At 38.3% G+C, this 26,730-nt stretch overlaps 1 protein-coding gene across 1 annotated transcript; it reads right to left on the reverse strand.

Moving 5' to 3' along the window:
• Positions 1-7,605: 7,605 nt before the first annotated feature.
• On the reverse strand, positions 7,606-24,031 carry LOC145784744 (uncharacterized). The gene is made up of 12 exons (XM_082596596.1): positions 23,918-24,031; positions 22,379-22,477; positions 21,773-21,871; positions 20,988-21,086; positions 19,224-19,421; positions 17,059-17,200; positions 15,964-16,091; positions 15,042-15,082; positions 14,759-14,818; positions 14,135-14,266; positions 10,651-10,780; positions 7,606-10,352 (listed from the first exon to the last, which is right to left on the reverse strand). Exons 1-12 carry the CDS (start codon positions 24,029-24,031, stop codon positions 9,456-9,458), a joined length of 2,139 nt encoding a protein of 712 aa, XP_082452722.1. The 3' UTR covers positions 7,606-9,455.
• Positions 24,032-26,730: the final 2,699 nt, after the last annotated feature.

Genomic DNA, 26,730 nt, shown 5'->3' on the forward strand with positions numbered 1-26,730 from the left:
ATTTGTACGTGATACAAACACAAAACCAAGGGCTTAGGCTACCGATACAGAAGAGCAATCTATTTCCTTGTTTCTGTGTCTTCGGTAAGACACAACTTAATCTAAATCTTCAACTACCAGGTATAAGCCTGGATACGACAAACAAAAAAACATGGAGATCTTTATGAAATTATGTGCAAGGAAAAAATTAACACTGTCTTTCCTAATGTGGAAGCAATATTAAGACTGTTTCTAAACTTAACGGTCACTAACTGCACAGGAAAGAGATCTTTCTCAAGGCTTAAAAGCATGAAAAATAAACTGAGATCGACAATGTCTCAAGAAAGGTTGTCCGCACTGAGCATTCTGTGCATGGAGAGCGACAAACTTAAACAGATAAATTTTGATGAACTTTTGCATGATTTTGCTTTGACGAAAGCTAGAAAAAAGTTAGGTGGCCTAGTCTTACTCTATTTGATGGCTGTAACCAGGGCCGGATTAAGGGTTTATGGGGCCCTGGGCTGAGCTGAAAGTGGGGGCCCTTATCAAGTGACATTTTTCACTAAAAATTAATGGTGGAGTGGGGCTACGACACGGGCCCAGTTGCATGTATCTGTGGCACCGAGTCCCAAAGAGCGGACCAGTGGCGTAGCCAGAAAAAATTGTTTGGGGGCCATATATTTGATGAATTGAAGAGAACAACAAAGTGTTTGATTTAAGCCATCGCCACTTGATGTGCAGTGGCGTATCCTGGTGGGTTGAAGCAATAAAAGTGGTAGGGGGGATAGAGTGTGCCGAAGGCACGCGTATTCTAGGGGGGTCCGGGGACATGCTCCCCCGGAAAATTTTTGAAAATTACACTCAAATAATGGCATATATAGCGCTTTCTGAAAACACTTTTAGGGTAATATTTGTATGAAATATATTAGCAGATAAACAGCTATTAACTTATTAAAGATAGCTCTTACACACAAACGGGCAAAAACTGCGGCTAAATTAGAGAACACTAAAAACTCAGCTACACAAAAACTCAATAACTACACAAAAACTCAATAACTACACAAAAACCCAACAGAGGAAGCCATTCTGAAATTGCTTCCACAAATTAGTTCAAAGAAACGTAAATCGCGTAAATTTTGCGCGATTTACGATTTGCAAAATTTATTGGTGTCTTTCTGTGTGTCTAAAACAAGTCCTCGGGGGTGTTTATAGCCAGATGTCTTGGAAAACGATATAAATTTCTACAAACTTTATTATATTTTCAACAAAGGGCTCAACTTCGGAATCCAAACTTGGAAAATTTGGGGGGGGGGGCATGGCCCCTTTCGCCCCCCCTGGCTACGCCTATGCAGCGGATCACCTTCTTGTTTGCCCTCGGCTTGCCACCCGGTGCAGTAGGTGGGACCTGTCAGTGTATAACTCCGTTTCGGAAGAATGTGTCAATCTGTGGTGTATCAACGAACTTTAGAAGACTTGATAGAAGAAGAAAAACTGCATCATATCTAACTGATCATCTTGTATCAGATAATGTCTTCAAAACAGGCAAACTATATCTAGGAATTTTCGATGGACTTGCCAACTATGAGTAGACGAGACGAGCCATGAATAAAGGCTTTGCAACAATTCAAAAAGCTCAGCGGCAGAACGGCATGTTTCTACAGGACATTTAGTCTACCGATTAAATTAAGTGAATGTGCTGTGCAAAGGACATAATGAGCTACACTACATTTCTCACGCAGAAGAGCTTGAAGACCGTTATACTTGCCACTCATATTGGCAGCATTATCATAACTTTGACCCATAATCCGTACCATTTTCGGATATGAAAGTATCAAATAAATATGTTTTTTGTTGAAAAAACGAAGAAAAATTGAATAACTTGGGCTGGGCAGGGGTGCTGCAGCACCGCAGCACATATGGGTGAGCCGCCCTTGCTTGTTTGAGATACGAATTAAAGCAGTACTCTCCAGCTGTGCAACTAAAAAAATTATAAAAAATATTTTTTTCTTTGAGGTGGGGGCCCCCAAAAGTGGGGGCCCTGGGCTTCAGCCCAGTCCGCCCCCCCCCCCTTAATCCGGCACTGGCTGTAACTATTTCTTATGTCCTCGTATATGAAGTTTACAATTATTGTAACGGGTGTTTGATTAAAGAAATTAAAATTAAAAGCAAAACTGCCTTAACTAATTTTTTATTCTATTAATTAAAAATTTGCACCCATAAATGTGGAAAATGAAAAGAACGAAGAGTTTAATGCACTTATATTTTTAACATTAAGCAATGACATGTGATGTTGTTTAGAGAAAAATTCTGAGCTCACAAATAGGGAGGGGCCTTACAAATGGAATAGCCTGGGGCCTCTCATGGTCTAAATCCGGCCCTGATGATGATTACTATCTTTACTCTTCCATGAATAAGCTACTATACCGTATTGCATAATTTAATATTTGCCAGATAAGAATATATCACTAAGTTACTACCAGCTTGCATCTAACTACTCCCCTGATTATTATAAGCTATTATGTTCGTTCAGAGGATCGCTTGACTTTTCGTAAGATTATTATTTAGGTTGGTTTGGAAAAGATGCATGAAACAACTCAGACACTACATCCTTCATCGGCGCTACCAAAGAGTCTCCACCTCTCATTAGCGATACCAAAAACACTCCATCCCTCACTGACGCTATCAAAGATGATTCAACTCTTATTAGAAATACCAAAAACCCGCTGCTATATCATCATGCTTGTTATGCTCTTACATGCGCAGGAAATTAATTTAAAAAAACAAAGCTTTTTTAACTATTTTATCTTGATAATGAGCTGCCATATTATGTATTTGTTCTACAATATATAGGCTACTTAATATCGTTGCTGCGAACACTTTATTTCTGTATGAAATCTGTAAATAGTCCTTGTTTTGATAGTCCGTTATGTAATTTCAATATGTGTGTGTAAATGTGTATATTAGTTTGTTTTTGTGATGTTGGGTTCAGTCGTGTTCTCATTGCTTTAAGAATTGGCGCTCCAGTTGTTCCAGGAACGAGGAGGCGACTGATTCTTAACTAATTCATCAACTTATTTTAAAGTATCAGGTTTGGTGGCCGTGCTTAACTATATTTATTGATGCATATACCGCAATATTAGATCCTTTCACGCACGTCTTAAACCATTAAGGTTTTGCCACCTTTTCCTTTTGTTAGTTTTGTTACTGTATTTCTTTTTCTCAATATCATTTCTTTTGCATTCTGACAAAGAAAAATAAATTGAATTGAATTGAAAAAAAAAAAATCGGGAAAACCTTTTCCATTCCTCTAAAAGTAAATCATCCCGCCAAAGCAACAAAAGCACCCAAAACCTTGTGGAAAGTTTACAATTCAATTGTTTTAGTTCAGAAAGTTGTTGTCCAAATCCCAACACTACTTGTAAAGAATAAACAATGTTGAAATATTCAATCAAAGATTGTTCACCAGTGATACCAATAAGTTCATTCAATGCTTTTTTGTCATTTTCCTTGTAATCGCTTTCTCCAATGACGTCATCTTGTCTTTTCTTCGCCATGTAAACTTTCAAGCGAGTCAGACAAGCCACAGACACTGCATAGTGCAATCGCTTCTTTGTTTCGATGTTAATTACCTTCTTTTTGTGGAGGGCATTGATGATTTCAAAACAAGAACGTTTATTAATCGAATAAATTCTCCCAAGAGCTGCTATGAATATTGAAATGCTTCGATACATGACGCGCTTTATGTTGCAAAAAACTTTGTCGATGACACTTACGGCAATGGCATCAAGGTTGTATTGCATTAAATCATCTCTTAGTTGCTTCATTACTTGTTGAAATTCCGACGGTTGACTTTTTAACACAATTTGTGAAACTTTTTCTTGAAATCGATTGTACACATCTATGTGTCCAGATACCAAACATGTTTTTGTTAAAATATCAGCCAGATGGTAACCATTCTTCATGTCTTCATCAGTTTCAAGATACTTCACCATTTCACTGATCGGTTTAATTAACTCTGTGGTCCAAGGTTTATTTTCAGTTCCTTGTGTTCTGCCAAGTGGAAACTTGCAAGCTTGTGGCATCATTCCGTCAAACGAAATGCCACGTGCTGTATGAGCATCAAAGAACCAGTCTCCATCAGGAATACTGAAGTCATTCAGCCAAGGAATGGCAACGCTTGGAAGAATCGTTTCTTTTAAGTTGATGATAATAATTTGGAAAATAACACTGAACCATCGAAAGAACTCTAACATTGCTTCATAATTGTCTTTTGTGTTGCACTCCTTCCTCTAAAACAACCACATGCTCGAAGTCAGAGCAAGGAGTGATTTCTTTTCGAGCAATTGATCCCATTCCAACAACAGAGTATCGACATGGGGGCTTTCCCATTATTTCAATGCATCGTTTAGAAACATAATCCATTAATTTTGTATAATCTTCGGTTATTCTGCTTTGAATATTTTGAACGAATTCTATTTGTTGTTCTTTCATGTCATTCACAGATTTCCTTAAATTTTTAGAATGAGCATCAAATTGTTTCAAACTTTTGTTGGTGCTTTCTCTCATTTCTTTCACTTTCAAACCAACATCTCGTGATGTTTTGATTAAATCTGTTTTTGTATTTTCAGCTCCTGCTACTTCAAGCACATGAGAGCAAAGTTGTTTAAGATCGTTCTTAAATTCATCATTCGATGATTGTCTTGTTATGGCAGCGTTGAAGAGAGCTGCACTTTGAATCAAACTGATTTTATCTGGACTTTTCCCTTTGTAAATAATTGCAAATTCATGAATTATATCAGCAGATTTAATTATGTCCCCTTCTTTTCCTTTTTCATCACAAACATTCTTTAATTCTCTTGCAAGTTTTATTTCTTTACAAAAATTTCCTCCCATGGTGATTCTCAGTTTGGCTGCTTACTGTTCCTCATAAAATCGAACTGAATTTACGCACCACAAAGAACAATTTACCGTATGTATACAATAATGAAAAGTTTTTTCTGGAGTTGAAAAACAAGTTTTCTTAAATCAACAATTAGCAGCTAAATTCAGTTTGAAGTGTGACGCATTGTCAATTTGGGGCACAAACGGAGGCTATTGTTTTTTTAACTTCTTTTTTATATATCTTTGGTACAGAGTTAGCATTGTTGTACCAGTGTGAACAAACATAGAATATTCGATTCTTTCATTGTGTTGTAGATTGATAACGTTAGACTGCTTTGTGCAGTCGCCTAGGCTGATACTATAGGCTTGCATCACTTCTGCGTTGATTTATATCGTAAAAATGCTAGAGTTTTGTTACTTTTAGCAGATGGAGGATGGGTCTACCAGAGTGAATGATTTAGCAAAAATAAAAACTGGAACTCTTTACGAAGATATAAAATTGCTTCAAGAATCTATTTACCATGTAAACTTAGCTAGGTTAAACGCTGACACCATGAATAATATCTGTAGCCTGATCAATTATTTTTCTGTGATGTGTTTGACGTTTCTTTAGGTTTAGAGCGTAATTACAGTAGTTATTGTTCTTGTGATCATGCGCCGTACAGTCGGTGACGGTAGTGCACTGATATGAGAGCTTAATACTCTGTATAAATTCTTGAATATATTAATTTTGGTACCATGAAAAAATATGTGCAAACTCGATAGGCTAGACTTGTTTGTTTCGTTTCGACCACACAAAGAAAACAAAGTTACTTGAATTTTGAAGTGCAATTTTTTACTCCCAAGCGAAATCAAGGCAAAATTTTTTTCTCCAAAATGTTTTTAAATATTCTCGCTTTGAACAGTGCTAGTAATCATCAAGTGATTGATGTGTGAGCAGTAACGTTGACAGGGGGGTCCAAGAGGTACTCTTGGAACAGATCCCGGAATGATTTTAAGGACCTGTGATCTTTCTAAGGGGCCCGAGACCCTGAAGAAACTATCGTGTATCCTTTGAATATAATTCGTTTGTTTAGAAGTGGCCACTAGTGTTGATAGGAGGGTCCACGGGGTACTGTTGGACCCAAGACAACTTTAGGGGCCTGCGATCTTTCCACAGGCCCGGGAGCTTGAAGAAATCATCGCGTATTTTTGTTAAAAAATGCAGTTTTCTGTGTCTTGATTTTGGGCCCGAGGATCTCATTGGTACCGGGCTCAAATCATTCTCTAGGCCCAACGGCCCTGGGTGTGAGCAATTTTGCCCTTTCAACTTTAAGATTTCCTTACTCGAGCAAACAACACAAGTCAAGTAAATAAAAAGCACAAAACATCAGCCGAAGAAGCTGCAAAAGCAATGCCATCACTGTGCAAAAGATCGACAACTAACACAATTCACGACAAAAAGTTATTAGTGCTTTTACTGCTTTGTATTTTTTTGATTCATCATTGTCTTGTTAGTCACTTGGAACATGTTCTATTCTCAGTTTAAGTAGCAGTTGTAGATAATGCAAAGCTTCTTCGACATGATTGTTCATTAAATAACAATTTGCTAATAACTGATAGCTATCACACAAATAAGATATTGCAAAATTTGAGTTCTGTGCAATATCAACAGCGATATTTACATTATAGTTTGCTTCCATTGTTCCAGTTGGCCTGTTTGTCTTATGTTTCAAAGTGTTTAATTTCAGGCAATTCAATACCGTACAATTGACTGCTTGACCTCACAGTAAATTACTCTGGATTTCTACAAACTGTAGCAACTGGGTGATCAACTAAGGTTGCAAAAATGTGTTGGCTAAAACGATAAATTGATAAAAAAAAAACTTTCCAGAAATATCTCAAACAAACTTGAATCTAGCTATTCTGGGATTGTAGGCGATCATCAATACAAATATTAGATCGTACTCTTAAAATCTTTGAAATAAAGTAAACAATATCACACCAAATCAGAAAAATCAATTTATTTATATATAGAGCTTTCCTTATTATTTGTTGCAGACTATACTGAAGCCACACTTGTGTGGCGAAAGCTGTATATAGCCTAAGCCTACTAATAAGTTGATTTTTATTTCAAATGTTTTGTCACACTGCGCATCCTATTGGATCATCAGTTGAATCACAAGATAGTTTGATGAAAAGTTTAGTAACGAAGTTTTGTTTTGGAATCTCAAAACCTTGTTTAAAAAAGCAGCAAGTTTGAAAGTTTTTCCATTTTGTTGCTATCATTTTTCTTCACAAATTACTTTCGATATAGCAATTCTTCGATGAACAGAATGTGACTGAAGCCAAACTTGAATGTAAAATAACAATCGCGAAACACCATCAGATCACAGTTAATAGCTTTTTTGCTTCCATCATGATATTTGTATGATCAGAGAAGGCAAGCTAAACCAATTGGAGCGTGAAAATGGCCGTGAGCCTACAGGTTTACAAGTTAAAAGCTTGTTTGTGTTTTCTTTAGAAATATATCAAATTCACTTCCTGAGTTATCGCCGAGGTACAATTTCAATTGCTCGGCATATTGACCTTTTACAACTTGATTACCATCATATGATGTTGTTTAACGTAAAACACACGTCAAGTAATGTCCATCATCTCATTTCGTGTTTACGTCACACAAAGTCCCTAAAAGCTGAAAATGAACAGTAGCCATTCTCTTTGGAGAGTTCGAATGATCAAGCTGACATACAACATCCAGATGACAACATGTAAAGGCTGGTGTATTCATGTCACCTAAAGAACACCTCTTGAACATTCAATTGATGAGACACAGCGCAATTTTAACGCTTCACAAACAAATGGAATTGTATCATGTGCGATAGACGACAACCAACTTGACGGCTATATACGAATTTCTATAGCTTTCATTCTTTAATTAAACAAACAGTTAAAGCAGCATGCACAAAATATAGCAGTGTTGACAAAGAGAACATGGTTGTGATATTTTAAAGCAAAATAATTCATAACAATAATAACAATATAACAAATCCAACACTAACGCACGAAAGTAAGGCACTTTGATGGTAATTGCGTCACTTTGACATAGAATCAACGCAAAACCAAGCAGTGTTGCCAAATGAATGGGGTGGCAGGTCTCAACTGCTAGTTTTTTAAGTGTGTAAAATGTAAATGATAATATAATATTAATTCAATTATTGCAACGCAACACGAGTGTCATATAGTTGTGGGAGATGCAATTCCCAACTACACTTTGGCTATGCCACTGTAATAGTCCTAATAAAAATAAGAAATATGAATGACTGCAGCATTCAACATTCATTCCGTAGGTGTTGGAATTTACCAATACCTCTTAATTGCAGTCGTGTAATTTCATTCCCATCGGATCACACTTCTGTGATGACGCATGAAATAAAAGTCTAGTCAGCAATGACAATCCAAGATGAAGCTACATCTTTTGTGCTTTGGGAGCTATTAGCCAAATCGACAAGTTTGTGAAGCAAGTGCAAGTCACGCACTAAAGTGATGACACAATCGACAGCAGGGCTTGGAAATAAATGTATTTTAATAAACCAAACACTTTTCTTTAGCGCATTAGAAGAGTAGCCGCAGCAGAAGTTGGCATAAAAAGTTTATGACGAGATTTCTGCAGCTTGAAAGTTGAAAAACATTGACCCATGCTGCAAATAATGCATCGTATAATACACCGGTTAATTGATGCCATTTGTTAAATGGGCTTCTCTACATACAGAGACCAAACAAAACAGAGAATTTAATTCACTCAGTGTTTTTGAATATTTTTGTACAAGTCAACAGCAGCTACGTGACGTATTGAGTCACCTTATTGGGTTTTGTATCGTCCGGGAAGTTATGTATTCAATTTTCAGAAATTGGAAGATTAAAGTTTTTTGAACAAGTCAAAGTTTATGTTTGTAGTAAGTTAAATAAGCAAGGGCCGCCGAGTTTTACAAAAATAACAAAACAAAATCGCAAAATCTACTATTGGCATCACGTGCTGAAAAAAGTGTTATGCGATCTTCTTTAGAGTTTTGAAACAAAAGCAACACCACCAGCAATTACCAAACGATAATGCAATCCCGAAATAAAAAGGTCCGTTCTCTTTTAATTGATTCTGTTTTACATGAAGTACACAAATTGTCACGAAAGAAACTTTAAGTCCATAATGATACAAGGATGTAGGCTACTTGCGGCTTTCCAGCGTGACGTACAACACATAAGTTACACCTCATTAGTCAAAATCACATAAAATAGTAATGCTCTAATAAAACCTTTTCAAAACAAGGAATAAAATTAAGATAAACTGTTTTATTCACCAAATCGTAAAATTCAGGGCGGAAACCGCTGACCACTGTGCAGTGCACTGACCATTATAGGCAACAATGTAAGATTGTGTAAGTCAGGCTGTCTTTGGCAATTTGAATCATTTAAAAAATAAAATTTAGGCGCTTATTTTGAGTAAACAGATTTACGGGTTCATGCTTCTGTTCGACTTTGTACCTAAAAATGAAAGGCGAACTCACAACTTGTTTCAAACAACAAAAATTAAAACAATTTGTTAATAAACAAATGTCAACCTATACAGCATGAGATGTGGCTAGAGATAAGTTCTGTAGTTCTTCTATGAATTCAATATCATCTTGTTCCTCCTCGATCCACGGTGAGCGCTGCATCCGCTGGTGTCTTAAGTTGCTTTCCAGCACTCTCGCGTAAAGCTCTTCTTGAGCCGAAGGATAGTAGCGACCGCTGGTTAAACTTCGACAAGATGCTGTGTGTTGTTGACCATTGTCTCCTCCAAGCGGGTTGTGCAACGTATCAAAGGCCCGGTGAAAATTAGAATGGTCGCCGGCTTGACGCGAATTACATGGGGTCGAGTGCCAAAAATTTTCCGATGTCACAGGTTCGGCTTGAATAGGTCGAAGTCTATTGTTGTCACTTGAGCCTCTAACCGGATACGATAACTGATGTTGCGATTGGCCGACGTTATAAGCTGTGTGACTACTACAAGGACTTTCTCCAAAGTCTCCATGGTCAGGTTTCAGCATCAAAGGATCTTGGATTTTACTGGCTGGTGTTCCTCCGACTCCCGAGTCCAAGCTCCTCACTTCACTTTCAGTGATGCAGTTGCTCGGAAGAACTGGTTTGTTTTCTGCAGTTTTAGGGCGAATCAGAAACCCATGATCATCTTGTCTTCCTTCTAAGCAATGCTCTGTAACAGGGACATCAATAGACACTGATTGATTCATGGAGTTCACTTGTTTCTGTCCCATTCTATTTTCCATCCAACTTTGCAATTTGTCCATGATTTTCCCTTCGGACATGGCTCTTTCATAAGTGGCTCTTTGATCGATCCTATGCAAGCACAACGTACGCTCGGCTTGCATTCTTTCAGATGTGAGTCGGTCAAGCGATTTTATCTGATGCGCTGTTCCTTGTTCAATTTCCTCGATTCGTTTCGCCAGCGAAAAAGTTGCCTGAAATGTATCACGATGTGAAAAAAAAAACTGGAAACACATGAGGTAAAACAAAGATATTATCATACCAGTTCAGTTGGTTTTATTTCTAACCATCGTAGCGAAAAAAATGACCAGTTTCCATAAGCGAACAGGCAATAAAAAGTGATCTTGCAAGTGTTGATGGTGCTTACTACGTAGTACATGAAAGAGAATTCAAGGCAATGGTAACGCAATTGGTATTGCTGGGAGTCGAACCCGCAAAACCAGCCACAAGTTTCAAAGTCAGCTCACAAACATGCAAGCACATTAGGCCTACCTCATCTAACGAGTGTTTCCATTGCTGGTTGGCTTTCTGTATGGAGCGGTGAAGTTGGTCAACCACTTGCGGTGTGGGGTTAGGGAGGCGGTCTAGGACAGCTGACTGGTGTATCTCGCCATTCTTATCCCTGAAACGACTAATCTTGTAACGTATACACTTTAGGGGGCACCAGTAAGTTATTTTGTTAACAGCTTTCAAATATTTTCTGCTTAAAGTGATTGAACCCCAAATGGAATTTCGAAGTTGCAACGTGCAAAACAAAATTAGCGAGATTGATACCCCACAAACCGAATTTCAAACAGTATCACTAAGTTCAACAGTCACACAGTTTTTTTTCCAAAATGGCTATTTCTGATTGAAGCGTTATAAATAAATAAATTGTGTTAGATATCATGATTTATAACTGTGTGAAGCTGGTACTGAAGTGTGAAGTTGGTACTAACCAACTTCACACTCGCAGGCGCAACCTGCAGAAGGAAACACGGCCTCGCCACGTTTGTCTATGACCAGCTGAGCTGGTCCTTGGTTGATCCATCCCAAGCTCAATCGGAGATCGTGTGGCTTTGTATAGATGTAGCAGGCTACAACATCGTCAATGTCTACAAGCCCCCACCGTCGCGGATAACATCAACGGCCATCCCAGTGTTCCCCCACCCCAGCCTCTACGCTGGCGACTTTAACTACCACCACACTGACTGGGGCTACCAACTCAATCAACAACGACGGAGAAAGTCTGGCCGCTTGGGCAACCAACAACAACCTTGCCCTCTTATACGATCCTAAGAGCGCAGCGAGCTTCCTCTCCGGTCGTTGGAACACTGGCACGAACCCAGACCTGGCTTTCGCAAGTGATGGCCCAATGATCGCCAGCCGGACAGACGTGTGTTAGAGAAGTTCCTAAGGTCTCAACATCTACCTTCGCTTATCACGTCCCCCTTGCTCGCCACACCTACTCCGAGCAAGCCTGTCAAGCGATGGAACTTCAGAAAGGCCGATTGGGAATACTACAGCTTCCTCACAAACGAAGCTACGCAGTACCTCCCATCCCCACACACCATCAAAGTGGATGAAGCCTACCAGGACTTCTGTGATGCAATCATATCTGCGGCAAAAGACTCCATCCCGCGAGGTCGACGAAAAAGCTACATACCTTGCTGGGATGTAGAGTGCGACAGGCTCTACCGCGACTTCCTCCGTTCCCCCCAGGGCACCGCCACCTCCAACTCAGCAACAGCCCTGTTGGCAAGATTGGATTCAAAGAGGAAGGAGCGCTGGACAGAAGCCATCGACTCAATCGACTTCACGCACTCCAGCCGCACAGCATGGAGTACACTCAACATCCTCAGTGGCAGATCACGTGCCTCTCGTCGCCAATGCCCCATTTCAGCAAATGCCATCGCATCACAACTTGTGAAAAATGAAGTGCACAGAACGAGAAACCGTGAATCAGACAAGTCCGTCCTCAAGGAAATGACGGACCTCTGGAAGGTCCCAACACCTGTCGAGGGCAACATCGCTGGTGAGTTTACCCCAGAGGAATTTGCCTCCGCCCTCTAGCACCTAAAGCCAGGCAAATCCCCGGGCCTTGACCACCTATGCCCGGAACTAATACTCCAAGCTGCCCCCACTATGAGGTCCTGGTTAAAAGACTTCCTTTCCTGCTGCTTGCGTCACCTGCACATCCCAGGAATCTGGAGAAGAGCCCTAGTGGTTGCAGTCCCAAAGCCGAAGAAGCCCCCAGGGGATCCGAAGAGCTACCGTCCCATCTCTCTGCTCTGTATCCCCTTCAAGATAATCGAAAGACTTATCTACGCCTGTGTCGAACCGATAACAGACCCTCAGCTCCGTCGGAAACAAGCCGGCTTTCGCCACGGAAGATCAACCGTAGACCAGGTCACTCTGATGACCCAAGACATCGAGGATAGCTTCTCGGCAAAAAAGAAGGCTGGCGCCGTGTTTGTCGATCTCATGGCTGCCTACGACACTGTATGGCACAACGGCCTTACCTGCAAACTACTCCGTCTCCTTCCTGGCAGGCATATGGTCCATATGATTATGGAACTTGTGCAAAACCGCAGCTTTACCCTTTCCACCGGTAGCGGCTGACGAAGTAGACTTCGTCGACTCAGAAACGGCGTCCCACAGGGCTCTGTCCTGGCCCCCCTCTTCTTTAACACTTACATCTATGACCTGCCTGACACCATCTCCAGGAAGTATGCTTACGCAGACGACCTGGCTCTCCTACATCCAGCCGGAGATTGGCAGTCAATGAAGAAGAACCTAAGCCAGGACATGTCAACTATATTAACATATCTCTAGAAATGGAAGCTACAGCTCACCAAGGCAAAGACAGTGTCGGCAGCCTTCCATCTAAACAACAAGGAAGCAAAACGTGAGATCAACATTACCACCGACGACGAACGCCTGCCATACTGCGCCGAACCCACCTACCTCGGCGTAACCCTGGACAGGTCACTCACGTACCGACGACACCTGGAGTCACTGCGCAAAAAACTATCTGCGCGCGTTGCACTTTTGAGGCGGCTGACGGGTTCCGGCTGGGGAGCTGACGCGAAAACCCTTCGCACAGCTACCTTGGCCCTCGTCCATTCTACCGCTGAGTACTGCGCAACAGTGTGGTGCCGCAGCTCTCACACCCGCGACATTGACACCGCCATCAACGACGCACTACGCACTGTGACTGGATGCCTGCGACTCACTCCAACGGAATGCCTTCCCATCCTTGCAGGCATCCAACCTGCTGAGTTTCGCCGTAAAGGAGCCATGATTTCCCTTGCTCGTCGCGCACTGGACCCCGACCACCTCCTCCACAGTACATTCCAGCGCCTACATGGAAAACAGCAGCGACTGAAATCAAGACGCCAATTTGCGCCCGCCGCACGACAGCTTCTGAACAACGTGGAAGATCTTGGAATAAGTGCGGCACACTGGACGAACTACACATGGAACACGGAGTGGCAAAACAACACCTCCCGACTCCGTGATTTCCTACCCGACGTCGATCCCCACACTCCGGGAATGTCCCTCGCAAGACTTGCGTGGGTCCGGCTTAACCGCCTACGAACCGGCGTCGGTCGCTTTCGTTCAGACATGTGCAGATGGGGCCTGGCTCCCTCACCGGGATGCGAGTGTGGTGCCACAAACCAGACAGTAGACCATGTCGTCCATGACTGCCCAATCCATCAACCACCACATGGAACGCTTGGACTGAAGGCCCTGGATGATGAGACTGTCGAGTGACTGATGACCTCATGCCCAAACATATAGTCCGGAAGAAGACAGCTCATACGACGAAGAAGATTTATAACTCTTCCTAAATTTTAACTGACAATCTAGTTTGAAAAGTTGGAGGAAATTACTTTGATGCTTGAAATTATGAGACTGATGTAAACTAAAATCAACAATTTGTGCGTTGATCTACCAACAAATATTATCAAAGCACTTGCACACTTATTAGTACCTGTGCAGAGCATACAGCTGTGGGACAACATAAGGATTAACAACTAAGTTTCTTTGGTGTTCCTCAAGGGTCATTCGTGAAGCTGCGACCTGCCGAGAATTGCTTATTGATCTTGGAGCTCTTTTGTGGTATCTGTTGTGCAAGAAAAACGTTTCAAAGAAATGCCGCTACCAAACATGTAATAAATCTTTTATTGCTGCAAAAGATTTCCTGTTTAAGAAAATAAGTTTTCATTTAGATTCTAAATATGTGATGAAAAGTGGCAGCTCACTATTTGAAGCCTAATTAAAAAAACAATTTATGGGAGAAATGATCTTTGGGTCGCTGTGGTCAACAGCCTCTAGCAATGGATAAATATTAGAAAACCGACAGAAGAAAGTAAAGTTTTCAAAAATCGTTCTTTTGGTAATCGTAAGACATCTTGGTAATCGTATACCACCACTTCACTTTTCTTCATTTCACAATCCATAAAAAATTTCCAACTATCAACACTGACGACTAGCATTGGGCTAGTGATTCAGACAGTAGTTGCAAACGTATATGGGTTCGAATCAGAAGCTTTCTTTTTATGAGCACAAATCTAAGTCAATACACAAAACAATGTACGTGCCCTGCGGTGATTACCTGTGTGATTCCGGTACTGGTCTATGTTGCTTCTTCCTAACTTTCGATTTGCTCGGTGATCTGTTTAAGAAGCAGTTTCAAAACAAGTTAAAATGATTTAGAAACAGAAGATGTCAACATTTTTCTCAAATTCGAGTCTTAAAAATTTAAATTCCGTATATACAGTATGTACAGTATATTATACATATATGTATTTTTTTTAATTGTTCTCGATACAGAAATATCGTAAACCCATACACCCATAACTATATTTTTACACTTTATGTCAAATGCTTGTACTTGCCTTTCTAGGGATAAAGGAGCATTGCATTCTTCGCTTGAACTCTGCAAGAAAATTAATCGTTTTATTGAAAGTACAAAACATCACATTTTCCACATCGAGGAGTGAACAAGGTTTGAAGTAATCGTGTTTAATTGTGGCGGTGAAGTTTCTGGTGATATAAACACATTGGCTAATTTTTCGTGATTCAAGATATAGCTAATTTTTCGTGATTTAAAATATATGCACTTTACACAAAACCATAAAAGTTAATGCCATTCAAACGTATCGACAATTGCTGGTGACAGGGCTGTGGCAATAAAGAATTTCAATGCAAGCTAAAGCCTAACTAATTAGACTAGCACCGTTGCCAAGTCACCCATAAGGTTTTTTCTGATATGCCAGTGATCTGATACACGAAAAGACACGCATCAACGAAACCCTCGTTATTCAAAACCGCACTTGATTGTTGGGATGTTGCTGCGACAATTAAATCAGTAAAAGATGTGAAGAGAAAAATTATCAGCCAAATAGCAAGAATAAAAAGAGTAGTATGGTCGATTGCATGGAAGAGAAAGTGGAGCTGAAGATACGTTTGCAAATCGACAATCACAAGTTTCCAATAAAGCGGAAGAAACTGAGAAAGGCATCAGCCAGTAGTAGCATGGACAGTCGGTGGTAAGCGGATGAACGGTGAGAAACTCATTTTCAAATTGCTTCAGGACTCTGGGCAACTTCTAGGTGACTCAGACTAGTTAAAATCTTTTTGAAAAATGTCCAGGCACACAAAAATTCTTTCAACTGTATCTTGGCAATATGTTTAAAAGTATTATAACAATTAAAAATAAAACAATTTTTTCTCACATGGTCGAACAAAATTTTTGCCAAAAGTCATCACGCAGAGTTAAAAAAAAATAAAGATTTCGCAGAGAAGCATTAAAACCACCTTGTTTCTAGCCGTATGTCTCGGATCGGATCTACTGCGGTGCTTGGATGGAAGAAACCTCAGAGATGTCCTGCTTCTTCTTCGTGATGGTGGTCTGGCTCCGGATATCAACATCACAACTAGTTCTCCTGGAGCAAAGCAATAATAATCAAAAGCTTTTATGTTTAACAAAACTTTGTGATTAAGTTGAATGCTTGATTAGATCTAAAAACATCTATATAGTGCAAGCAGCCATAGAAAACCCGATCCCAAAACCTTCAAAGGGTTTTAACTTTTTTTTTCTAATTCAGATCCTGGGAAAATTAGTTTAGAAATAAAGACACGTAGAAAAATTATATAAAAGTCTGAAAATTTTCACGTCTGTAATAGTTGAGACCGAACATGTGCTCTTTGATATTTTGTTAAGAAATCATCTAGCGGTGAAAAAAAATTTTTAGTCTGTTTTTTATACTGTTTTCTATCACTTCAAATGTTTTGTAAATCGGGAGGAGGACAGCTTAGATGACAGATAACAAGAAATGCTGACCCAGTGTTTGTCTAAGTCACCAGCCGAACTCATTTTTCATGCTTTGTGTTAATTTCTGTCACAGACATTTGCTCATTTCTGACATTGCGTACAATGTGAATGTAAACTTGCAAACGTAGATGTCAAAAATGTTATAATGTTGCTAAGCTGCAAAAGTAGGAAACTCAACTTCAACATATTTCATACAGGTTGTTGACAAAAATGCAACTATGTTCTGCTTTTTAGTTTTGCTTTTTCTTTTCCTTAAAAAACAGCATTGCAAAAACAATTAACAAATCTTGTTGCATCTCTTTTTGTACAACACGACAACAAAATGAAGCAATGAAGCAGCAATAAAGAAAACCGGTGAAAATAGAGCACTTCGATACATTCGAATTAAGCCTTTCATCCAAATAATTATAAGAAAATTGGCGTTTTGCTATCACAGAACAAGACTGTTGCCAATGTAACAACCTAGCTGCTGGAAATAAATGCCTAGTTGAGTTCTATGCTGCAGAGATCCAGCTGCACTGCAGTTTGCATTGAAATTACCTTATAAAGCAAAGTTATGTAAAAGCAAAAATTGTTACCATTTTCCATTTCTTTGGCCAAATCGATAGGAGATTGTCTATCGCGGTTCAAGAGCTGAGTGTTTGCATTGGCGTCCAACAAAATCCGCACCAGCTTTCTTCGTCTTGTGATTGTGGCAATGTGTAGGGCAGTGTTTCCAAACTGAAAAATAATTAATCATCACAAATTAATCGATTGAAATTTCAACTAGCAAGAGAACAAAATAAAAGTAGAAATGAAAACTTTGATTTTAAAGTAACTATAAACGGAATGCTTGCAAAAACTATATCTTATCTTCTGTGTCAGCTATATAAAAAAACTATAATAGTTCAAAAATTACAAGCGTCTTACACGATTTGGTGAAGCTTGCCATTAATTTGCTTGCCATTAATTTACTCAGTGCTTATACTGCCTATGACTTCAAATAATCTTGCTACGGCTAACCGCAAAGAAGTAGTTCAAATAATTCTATCATACTGGCTGGTGATATTCGACAACACAGCTGGTTTCCCATCCCAAAACGGTATGCTGGTGAGACTAGCTTAGAGTTCTGTATTTGAAAACCACTACCACAAAACACAATGTTTGACGAAGGTCAAGCTTCTGCAAGCCGCTGAAACTCAATATTAGGCAACATCATCTAAAGTAGCGAGATCAAATCAATCAGCTCAACATTTCCACTGCACATATTTTGACGAAGAATTTCAGGAATTTCTGGAAATATGCAACACCAAATTCACGGCTAAGAGCAGGATGCTTTGTTCAAGAGCTGCCAGATACTATCAAAATCTTCCTTTCAAAATATCATTTTAAGTTAAAATTCGACCCATACCTGCCTGTTAAAATCAATTCCATGTGAATTCCCAGTAACTTATCAGTTCATTACTGTAATGGTGTTTTTAACTGTAGTCTAGATTAGCTATACTGCTAACAATATGAAAAAGTTTACCAACGAAGATTACTTTAATCCCAACCATGACATTGACATGACAAAAGTGAAGTTTAGATTTCTCTTAATGCGGTACGTCGGCTCGCATGATCGGACATTTCATATTTCACGTCAGATGTTAAATGTAAATTATTTTGTTCACAGGATTATTGCCCAGACGATAAAACCCGCAGCAGACGTTGAATCAATGTAAAATGACGGATTTCGCTGGCTGGTTGTTCACTGTTCTTGACGTGCCATTTTACTTTTTTTGAAAATGTTTCTTTGTTTTCATTATTTTTCCAGTCAGCTTGCTGCTTTGCGGGGATTAGACAACTTTCTCTTTGCAAGCATTGCACAAAATTCAGTGGCTTGGCTGGCAAAGTTTCAGCATTTTTGGGTATTAAACATAAATAAACATTGAATTAACGCAACATGACATCGTTTGTTTAAGATGACATGTAACATCTGCCAAAGCGGAGCGGATTTGGAATTTTCAATTAAAACACTTGTAAGCATCTCGATTGACAAGATGTTTTCGTGAGTTAGATTTTGGGAAAAAAACCCAGCTAAGTTTACGTTAATGCGATCATTGGCTACGCGAAATCTACGTATGTCGGCAAAGATGTCTTAAAAAACACAACGTCGTTTCATTTGACGTCTCAACATTGTACACAACATGAAGTCAACGACATGTTATGTTCGCTTGCCCACACCAAAGCAATATTGCTATTACCTTGCAAGGATTACTTCCAAGCAAAATGGAGCGAAAAAACAAGAATGTCACGAAAGCGAAACAAAAATTGTTCAAAGAACGCAATCGCATACATAGCTGTAGTCACTGCCATAATTGTATAAACCTGGATTCAGGGGCAGAATCCTGCAAGTAGCCTTTGGGGGCGAGGCGAATTTAACAAAACAAAATGATGTGTACAGTAGATCTGCATTAATCTGACCTTGCAAATACACCGTGAATAATCTTACTTTTCTGTGTTTAAGGGGGGGAATTGGGGCGATCACCTAAGTCCTTATGGAATCTACACAGTACATTCTTGTACAGTTGTTCAACCCACAGGACATGTACTGTAGATCGCATAGACCCTAACACTGAGAGTACACTGGTTGCAGCAGTGGGGAGATGTTGCCTGAAATGCTGCCTCATAAGCAAGAAGAAATTTAACGTAAGGTCTATCAGCACAAAAACGTAGATGTTGCAAAAAGTTACGACGTTTGCAATCATCACAAAGTTATACGTACATCATTTTGCGCGTTGACATTGCAATTGGCACCGACCAGCAATCTCGTGCAGGTGGAATGACCGAATCTGACAGCAAGATGGAGGGGGGTGTCTGTTTGCTTGTTGACAGGTGAAACACAGGACGAACTGCGAAGCAACTGTTGCACCGATGTGGCATGGCCGTTTGCGCATGCCATGTGTAGAGGAACATCCAAGTTCTAAAAAAAAATGCAAAATTAAAAAAAAAAAAAAAAAACTTGGTCACATTGAATACAACTAGCGTTGAACAAAACAGAAATTAACTATTTACGTAGCGGTACTCAATTTCCGTTTGCAAAAAGCCTAGCAATTTCACATAAACAGATTTAATCGAAGAAGAAAATTTTTACAAGCAGCAATTATGCAATTTGGCGTTGAAGTACATTTTATGGTGAGAGATTTAGTTGGCTGTAACGATAGTTTTACTAGCTCACGTCCTGAATGCCGACACAAGATTAAACTAGAAGGTTTTGGGTTCTCATCCACATTATTAGCAAAACCTGGCTCGACTCGTTGTGGTTTTGTGAAACAAGTAACACACGCATGCTTGTTAATTTGTCATTTTTTTAACTATGGTGAACATTTCGCCTGACCCATAGCGACACTCCAACCAGTAAATCAGTCTTTATTGATGTCTGCAGACGTTGAATCAATGTAAAGGGGTTGATTCGATGGCTGACATGCTCAGTAGCAAGCAAATCGTCTACAGTCTTGCATCATCACATAATGTTCAAAGCTGATTTTTGTTCTTCGGAATGTATAAAGGTGCGGGTACAAAGTACTCATATTACATGAATACCGGTGTTTAAACACATGTAGCAGCGGTAGTTTAGATACGCATGATGAAGTGTAGAATTTTATGACCATAAACATCCACTTCAAGCCACATGAGCATCCTAATAACGAGTTATTTTAAACTGAAACATAGAACCTACATGCAAGATCAAATGATGTAACACAAGTTCAAACTAAATGAAATTCTACAACGATTCAGAAAAGGTTTCTCGGATTAAAGCAAAAGATCATCTAAAAAATACAAAAGATCATGTTGACTTCTAAACACCAGAACAAAGCGTTGTCGAAACTGTAAGACAAACAATGAAAATAAGTAAAAGAAAATCAAAGCATTTTTAAAAACCAACCGTATTCTCAACATAAACAAACAAATACTTAAGCAACTTTGACTAGTACAAGTAGCTTACAGTCTAAGTAATGCTACAATTGTCGCTGTTTGCATGATATCAATATCTAGCGACGTAAAAATAGCAACTTTGCAGGCTGAGAAACAGTCTAAGTATATACTGCTACAAACGTCCCTGTTTTTTGTTCAGAATTTTAACGTCCAGCAATGTAAAAATAGCAAGTTTTTTGGCTGGGAAAAACAGCAACTTTAAAAAGAAAAAGCTTTTAAACCGTTTCTATGCTAAAAATGACTATGAATAAACAGAAACAAATAAGAAGTAAAACAAACACATTTGTCTACAGTGCTGTAGGTTGCAAAAAAACCTTGTAGCACGACTGACATACGATTTTGAATATTTTTTCAAGTTTTCAGCTTTGCCTATCTGCAATATATTGTATCATCAAATGACGAACTCCAATAACTATGCAAGTGCTTATGCATGAAACAAACATGAATTGACGATTTCGTATTCTAAACTAATATATACTAATAGAAACCTTAGAAAAAATGAACAAACTTATTTGTAAATTGTAACGATACAAACTAACAACTGACTACGAACCTTGTTTTTGCATTGTACGTTAGCATTTGCTGTTACAAGTGTCTTCACAACGTTGCTATATCCGCATCTAGAAGCTTCGTGTAAGGCAGTGTCTCCAAGCTGGCCAATATACATAAAAAATATTTAAAAAATGAGGCTAATAAATCAGTGTGAATGGCTTTAGATAGAGGGGATGCAGTTCAACGTGTGTCAGTAGAACTTAATACAAAACAAAATTATCAATTGTTGATGAAGATTGAAGGCTACAATAGTTTTGGTGTTAGATCACATGGATGTGCAACCAAACTACATGTTTCAAGTATATAAGAGTTCATCTTCTTTCGTATAAGACAGGATTGTTCAAATTTTAGGGCAGGTGATGGAAGGGCAGGTGAGTGGAGCTTCGTGCAGTGCTGCTATACCATGCATTCCAGTTGGTGCCTTGTAAATGGGGCATTCAAGAATGACATGGTCAGCAACTGGTTTGTTCCCCACCGCTGCATTCGCAGGTCGATGAAGGAGCCTTTCCACTTGTACAGGGTGGAAAGGAAGTACTAATAGTTGCAACTTTGTTTTCATTGAGGGTAGAAATCTGTATCTTCGGGCTAAGAAAACATCTTTAGAAGCTTAAATATAGCATATCTGGGTCTGCTGTTGATGTGCAGTTGTGCACTGTAGAGGAATGAAGCCGTTGACATAACCCCAGTCACCAAGGTTGATGGTGTGACGTTTCTGCATAAATTTTAGGGAATGGAACCACCTTTGATTGATTTTGAAGTATACAGTATAAAATAGTAGAAACTCACCTGATTCTGCTGATCAACAGAGCATGATTCATCCAGTAATCTTTTAACGATTTTTTCATGTCCTTTAGTGACAGCCCGATGCAATGCAGTGTCTCCGTTCTGTGGGAGGTGCAGAAAATGAAAATGTTGAATAATATAATACAAAAAGTGATCAGGTAAGGGATTTTATCAGGTACTTAGATTTTTGTACATAAAAATCAGACCTAGAAACAACCTCATTACACCCATGAGTGCTACCAATGAACAAAGTGAATTTCTGTGCAGTTTATGCACTCAACAGAGTTGGCAAAGAAAATTTACTACTAAACAATTTTAGCTTAAAAATTACTAAGCCAACTGAACATATGTTGTTTTTAAGCTAGTACGCTCAGCAGCAACCGGCAACAGGTATTGCAACCATGCTTGGCTTTCTGCAAGCCATAGTTATCAACAAAACATAGGTAGCTAAGAAACATTTTTTCTATGTCAATAAAATGTGAAATTTGTCAAGTAGGCTAACTTGAAAAATGGTAAAGATTCTGACAAATTTGAAATGGTCATATCGTGTTTGTCATACAGTAAACAATAGGTGGCATTCAATTCAAGTAAAAACTTGAAAAATCATACATCATCTTGAATGTCTGGATCACATCCTGCCTGCAGCAATGAACGAACAATGTCAAGGAAACCACGATGGGAAGCAATGTGCAATGCTGTTCGACCATGCTGTAAAAAAAAACAGTCAATAAATTGTAACTCTAAAGCTTATTCTTGCTGATCAAGAACAGCAAAGAGACAACACATTTTTCTCAAATAAAAATTCTACATCATATGAAAGCTACAAATGTTAATTTATTATATTATGTTAGAGCACAACTGAGAAATCATGTGACAATGGAGTAAATATAGAAACGGGAAAAAACCGGCATATGTGTAAAAACACTAAAATGATAAACTTAACTCTTAAACAAATCAAACACAACCACTACCGGGATACCAATTTTTAAAAATGTGTTTTTTTTTTTTTCACTTCATCAAAAGCCTACCCTCTGAGCCTACCAATAAAATTAACAAAATTTCACAAAAGTATATGAATGGACAATGACTGCACAAATAAAAACTTTATATTTTTAAAATTGAGAAAAATGCAAACAGTTTTATCAGCAGCCTCATTTCGATGCTCAGTATTGTTTGAGGAAATCAACCTAAAGCCAAGAAAACTAAACGCATGAAATATCATAAAATCTTAAAACAACAATAAAGACAAAAATTACATTGCTTTTTATAACTGAGGTCAATAGTTGTCTCAAAATACATTTTAAAAACAAAATGATCTATATATACACTGTGATAACAAAAACACAGACAAGAAATATATATATAGTTTTCTCAGCTCCGTCATGCTATAAAACTGAAGATTAATAAAAAAGAGTCTATAACGGAAAATGTAATGTTGATAGAAGAGCAACAACATTCCACATACTAACATAAATAGATTTCTACAAAGAAGTATATAAAAGTCAAATAACATTATGATAATGCCAGATGATTAATGCAGATGAGACAAAATCCTGTAGTCTAACAACTATTGAATGCAACAAAATTAAATTAAAGTTAAACAAAATATACAGGCTATGCACCACAGTTTATAGTCAGAAAACAAACTATTTTTAACAGGCAAGGAAGTTCTGTAAAGTCTTGCAGTGCTCTAAGCATATTTCTTAAGCAGTAGTACAATGTTTTCAATTCAATTTCCATCATCAAATAACATGTCATAAATTATTATTCCTAAATATTTGATTGAAATCTATAAAACACAAACATTTTTATGACAATTGAGTAGCCTATTATTGGAGGAATGATAAACAACAGTTTGTTTTTTTGTAATTTCATTAAAATGCATCAAGAATAGCTGAAATACTAAGTGTCTTCATAAACACCGTATCCCCTATCCCGTTTACCTCTAAAAACTAACATTTAAACAAACAACCTGTACGTTTTGCTCTCTACTGTTCACAAGACCACTTGCTGTTCAGTTTATTTGTTTTGTTGGTAAAAAAACAAAAGCATGCAAAACACAATCAACACAAATAATTTGCACAAGGATGGCGGCGGAAGACCAAAAGATCTCCAAAGTCATGAGCAATTAAACTTTGCATTGATTACCTTGTTTATGGCAACGGTAGCTCCATCTTTTAGAAGCTTTAAAACTTCATGCAGATCACCTCTGGCAGAAGCAAACAGCAGTTGTTGATCTAATGGGTAGTTTTTCAAAGGCATGATCCATAATGACACATTTCTAAAACCGAAACAAAAACTTTCCTGAGCGTAGTATTGAAATTTCCATTCAAGGTATCAAGTTACTAAGTAGCAAATGACGCAATGGTGCAATTCTTTAGCAAAACAGCGCCGCGTGTGGCTAGTTTGAAAAACAACTCGGTTATTTGAAAACGAAGAATATTTCGAAATCACAACATAAGAAGATTACAGCTCCAAGATAAAAATTAAGCTGAAGACATACTTTGTAAATAATTATACAAATATTTTTCAATAATGTGTAGATTAAAAACTTGCAAAACTTCAGCACAAGGCTATGTAACATGTACCATGTTTTTAACTAACAAAATTATATTTTAACATTTAACCGAAAATTATCAGTATTGCAAAATGCATTTCAATGCTGCAAATTCAAAACCTAACGTTCTCATAGAACATAAGTCAAGCTTCCTGTTAACAAACGCCACTCACACAGAATCTAGCTCAACACATCTGTATTTCTAAAGCGACATAACTATGAAACCGGTATAGCTTTTCCCTTGATTCTTACGATAGCTGTTATTGATGAAAAGGCTCTACCGGTATATTATGAAGTAAGCGGGGAATTGAAAATGACAGGCATTCGGAATTTGACTAGCAAAACGAACGGACTGAATTTTAGAACGAGAAGGTTAAATTCACGCCGGGAGAATGTCACTCACCCGACACCCGTCTCAATAAATTAAATTAGTTAGGTATTTTCTCAACTCCCCGAATACTAAAACTTGTAATATTGATAAACAATAAAATGTATGATTCTATTTAATTCGTTTGCCTTTTGTAGGAAGTCATACCCCTAGACTAGACAGCCAGAAGCCTAAATTATCCTTCTAAAGTATACTTTTAAATTAGAGACTTAGAGTCTCAATATCCCTTTAAATTATCCTTTTATTTTATAACCAAATTACGACAGAAAGTTAGGAAAAACCCTACATTGGGGGCTCGTCCAAACAAAGTAAAAAATTTTTAGTTTGTGAAAATTTTTTTAGTGTAGCCAAATTAGACAGAATATTTATCAGGTAGTCAAACAGTCTTAATATAATTAACTTATTAAACCTTTAATTTGACATATGTAATATAAATGTTAGCCTACCACATTGGTGACACTCAGACAAGTAAGTTTAGAAATATTCTCCAAACTAGCTATAAAAAAATCTGGTAAGTACCCTATGCTACAATTTTTATCATAAATACCTTTTAAAAACATGTTACTTGATAACATTTCACACGTTAGTTCGACAATAAATTTTGTGCAGCCTACTGTACTTTTTAAGCGCAACGCCGGCAATTTATTGCTTGTCAAACGTAACTGATTTTTGTTGTTTGCTTATGGGAAGTAATAATAGCGAATTGTTCAGCGGCAGACAGCCCATTTAAACGCCGATGTCAACAATTTATTTACATACCGAAGCGCCATTTGCCACTTTTAATATTTTTAAACGTTCACATTAGAATAATTAGATTCACTGATTAGTAATTACCAACAAGTTGCCTTTTCAGGGAAACATAACCATGTAATTTTTTTAAAATTCACAGTGTCAAATGTAACTTGAATTTTTAGCTCATTTTAATATTCCTTTTATTTTGCCTTACTCGGCATCGCAGATTGCAGGACACCCCGTCCCAATCTTATTTTATACAGACGTGCAGGCACCGCTCTGCAAAGCGTTGTGGTTTCGCTCCCAAGCAACCATCGTAATTTTTGTGCGTCTTTTTACTCCGGCTAGGAGACACTTTGGTACCCTTATACGTTCTCAGCTGAAGCTATCAGTTCGTGCAACTCCCTGGGGCAAAGGAAAGGGGAAATCATGCGAAGCCGCCTGGACACATAAGGTTGTTATCGTTCCCCCCATTTTTTTTATAATTATTAGGAGCTAACATGATTTGAGAAACTTTGTTTAGCTATTATAGCCGCTGTGTTTCTTTTGGTTGGAATTGCAGTATATGCACAGTTAGTTACCCTGAATATGGAACGTTGTGTGTAAAAGCTTGGTTGGCATTTGGCCATGTAATTTCTTTTGTTTCTTGATAAGGCAGGAGCGCTGCCACGTTCTAAAATCGATTAAACAGCACCATTCATCCCACGTCGTTCAAACGTTGATTAACCATTACAAAACATGCTAGAAGTTTTATGCCTACCGATTTTATCTCGGTATGTTCTATTGAACCATTACTGTTTCCTGTTACATAATTCTATTAGCCGTAAGCTTAGCCTACGCCATGACACTGTCATGTTACGTAGTATTCCCATTTATCCTATGTTATTATTTACCGCTTTTACATATCGTACTTTTAGCTACGCCATGTCTCATTGACATTGTTCATTCACTGATATCGCATCACCACCTGTTTTTCACTGCATTTTATTACAATTTTAGGTGCTCATCATTTCACCTAGCCTACGTTAACTAAGCTATTCGTTCTCAACGACTTCGCTCATTCACTGACATTGCCTCCCCTTTATTGTATCACATTGTACATACTTACAGATACAGTCTACCGATTTTTCCTGCCTGTTCTCACACTTGAACAGCTTCCAGAACCTGGCATTTGCTGCCATGATTAAATCATGTCGTTTAGTCGTTTCAACCATTCTTATGCTTTTTTATCGTATTACAGTACGGTATAAGTACATTACTAATTATTATAATTACAGTACATGT

The sequence above is a fragment of the Aplidium turbinatum genome, chromosome 15 (assembly GCF_918807975.1).
Source record: "Aplidium turbinatum chromosome 15, kaAplTurb1.1, whole genome shotgun sequence".
NCBI classification, from domain to species: domain Eukaryota; kingdom Metazoa; phylum Chordata; class Ascidiacea; order Aplousobranchia; family Polyclinidae; genus Aplidium; species Aplidium turbinatum.

Coding starts and splice junctions, on each gene's coding strand:
- LOC145784744 (XM_082596596.1), bottom strand. CDS start 24,031: ATGCCTTTGAAAAACTACCCATTAGATCAACAACTGCTGTTTGCTTCT. Junction 19,422..20,987: donor ACGTACAATGCAAAAACAAG/GTTCGTAGTCAG, acceptor ATTTTTTTTTAG/AACTTGGATGTTCCTCTACA. Junction 14,819..15,041: donor GCTCCTTTATCCCTAGAAAG/GCAAGTACAAGC, acceptor CTTCTTAAACAG/ATCACCGAGCAAATCGAAAG.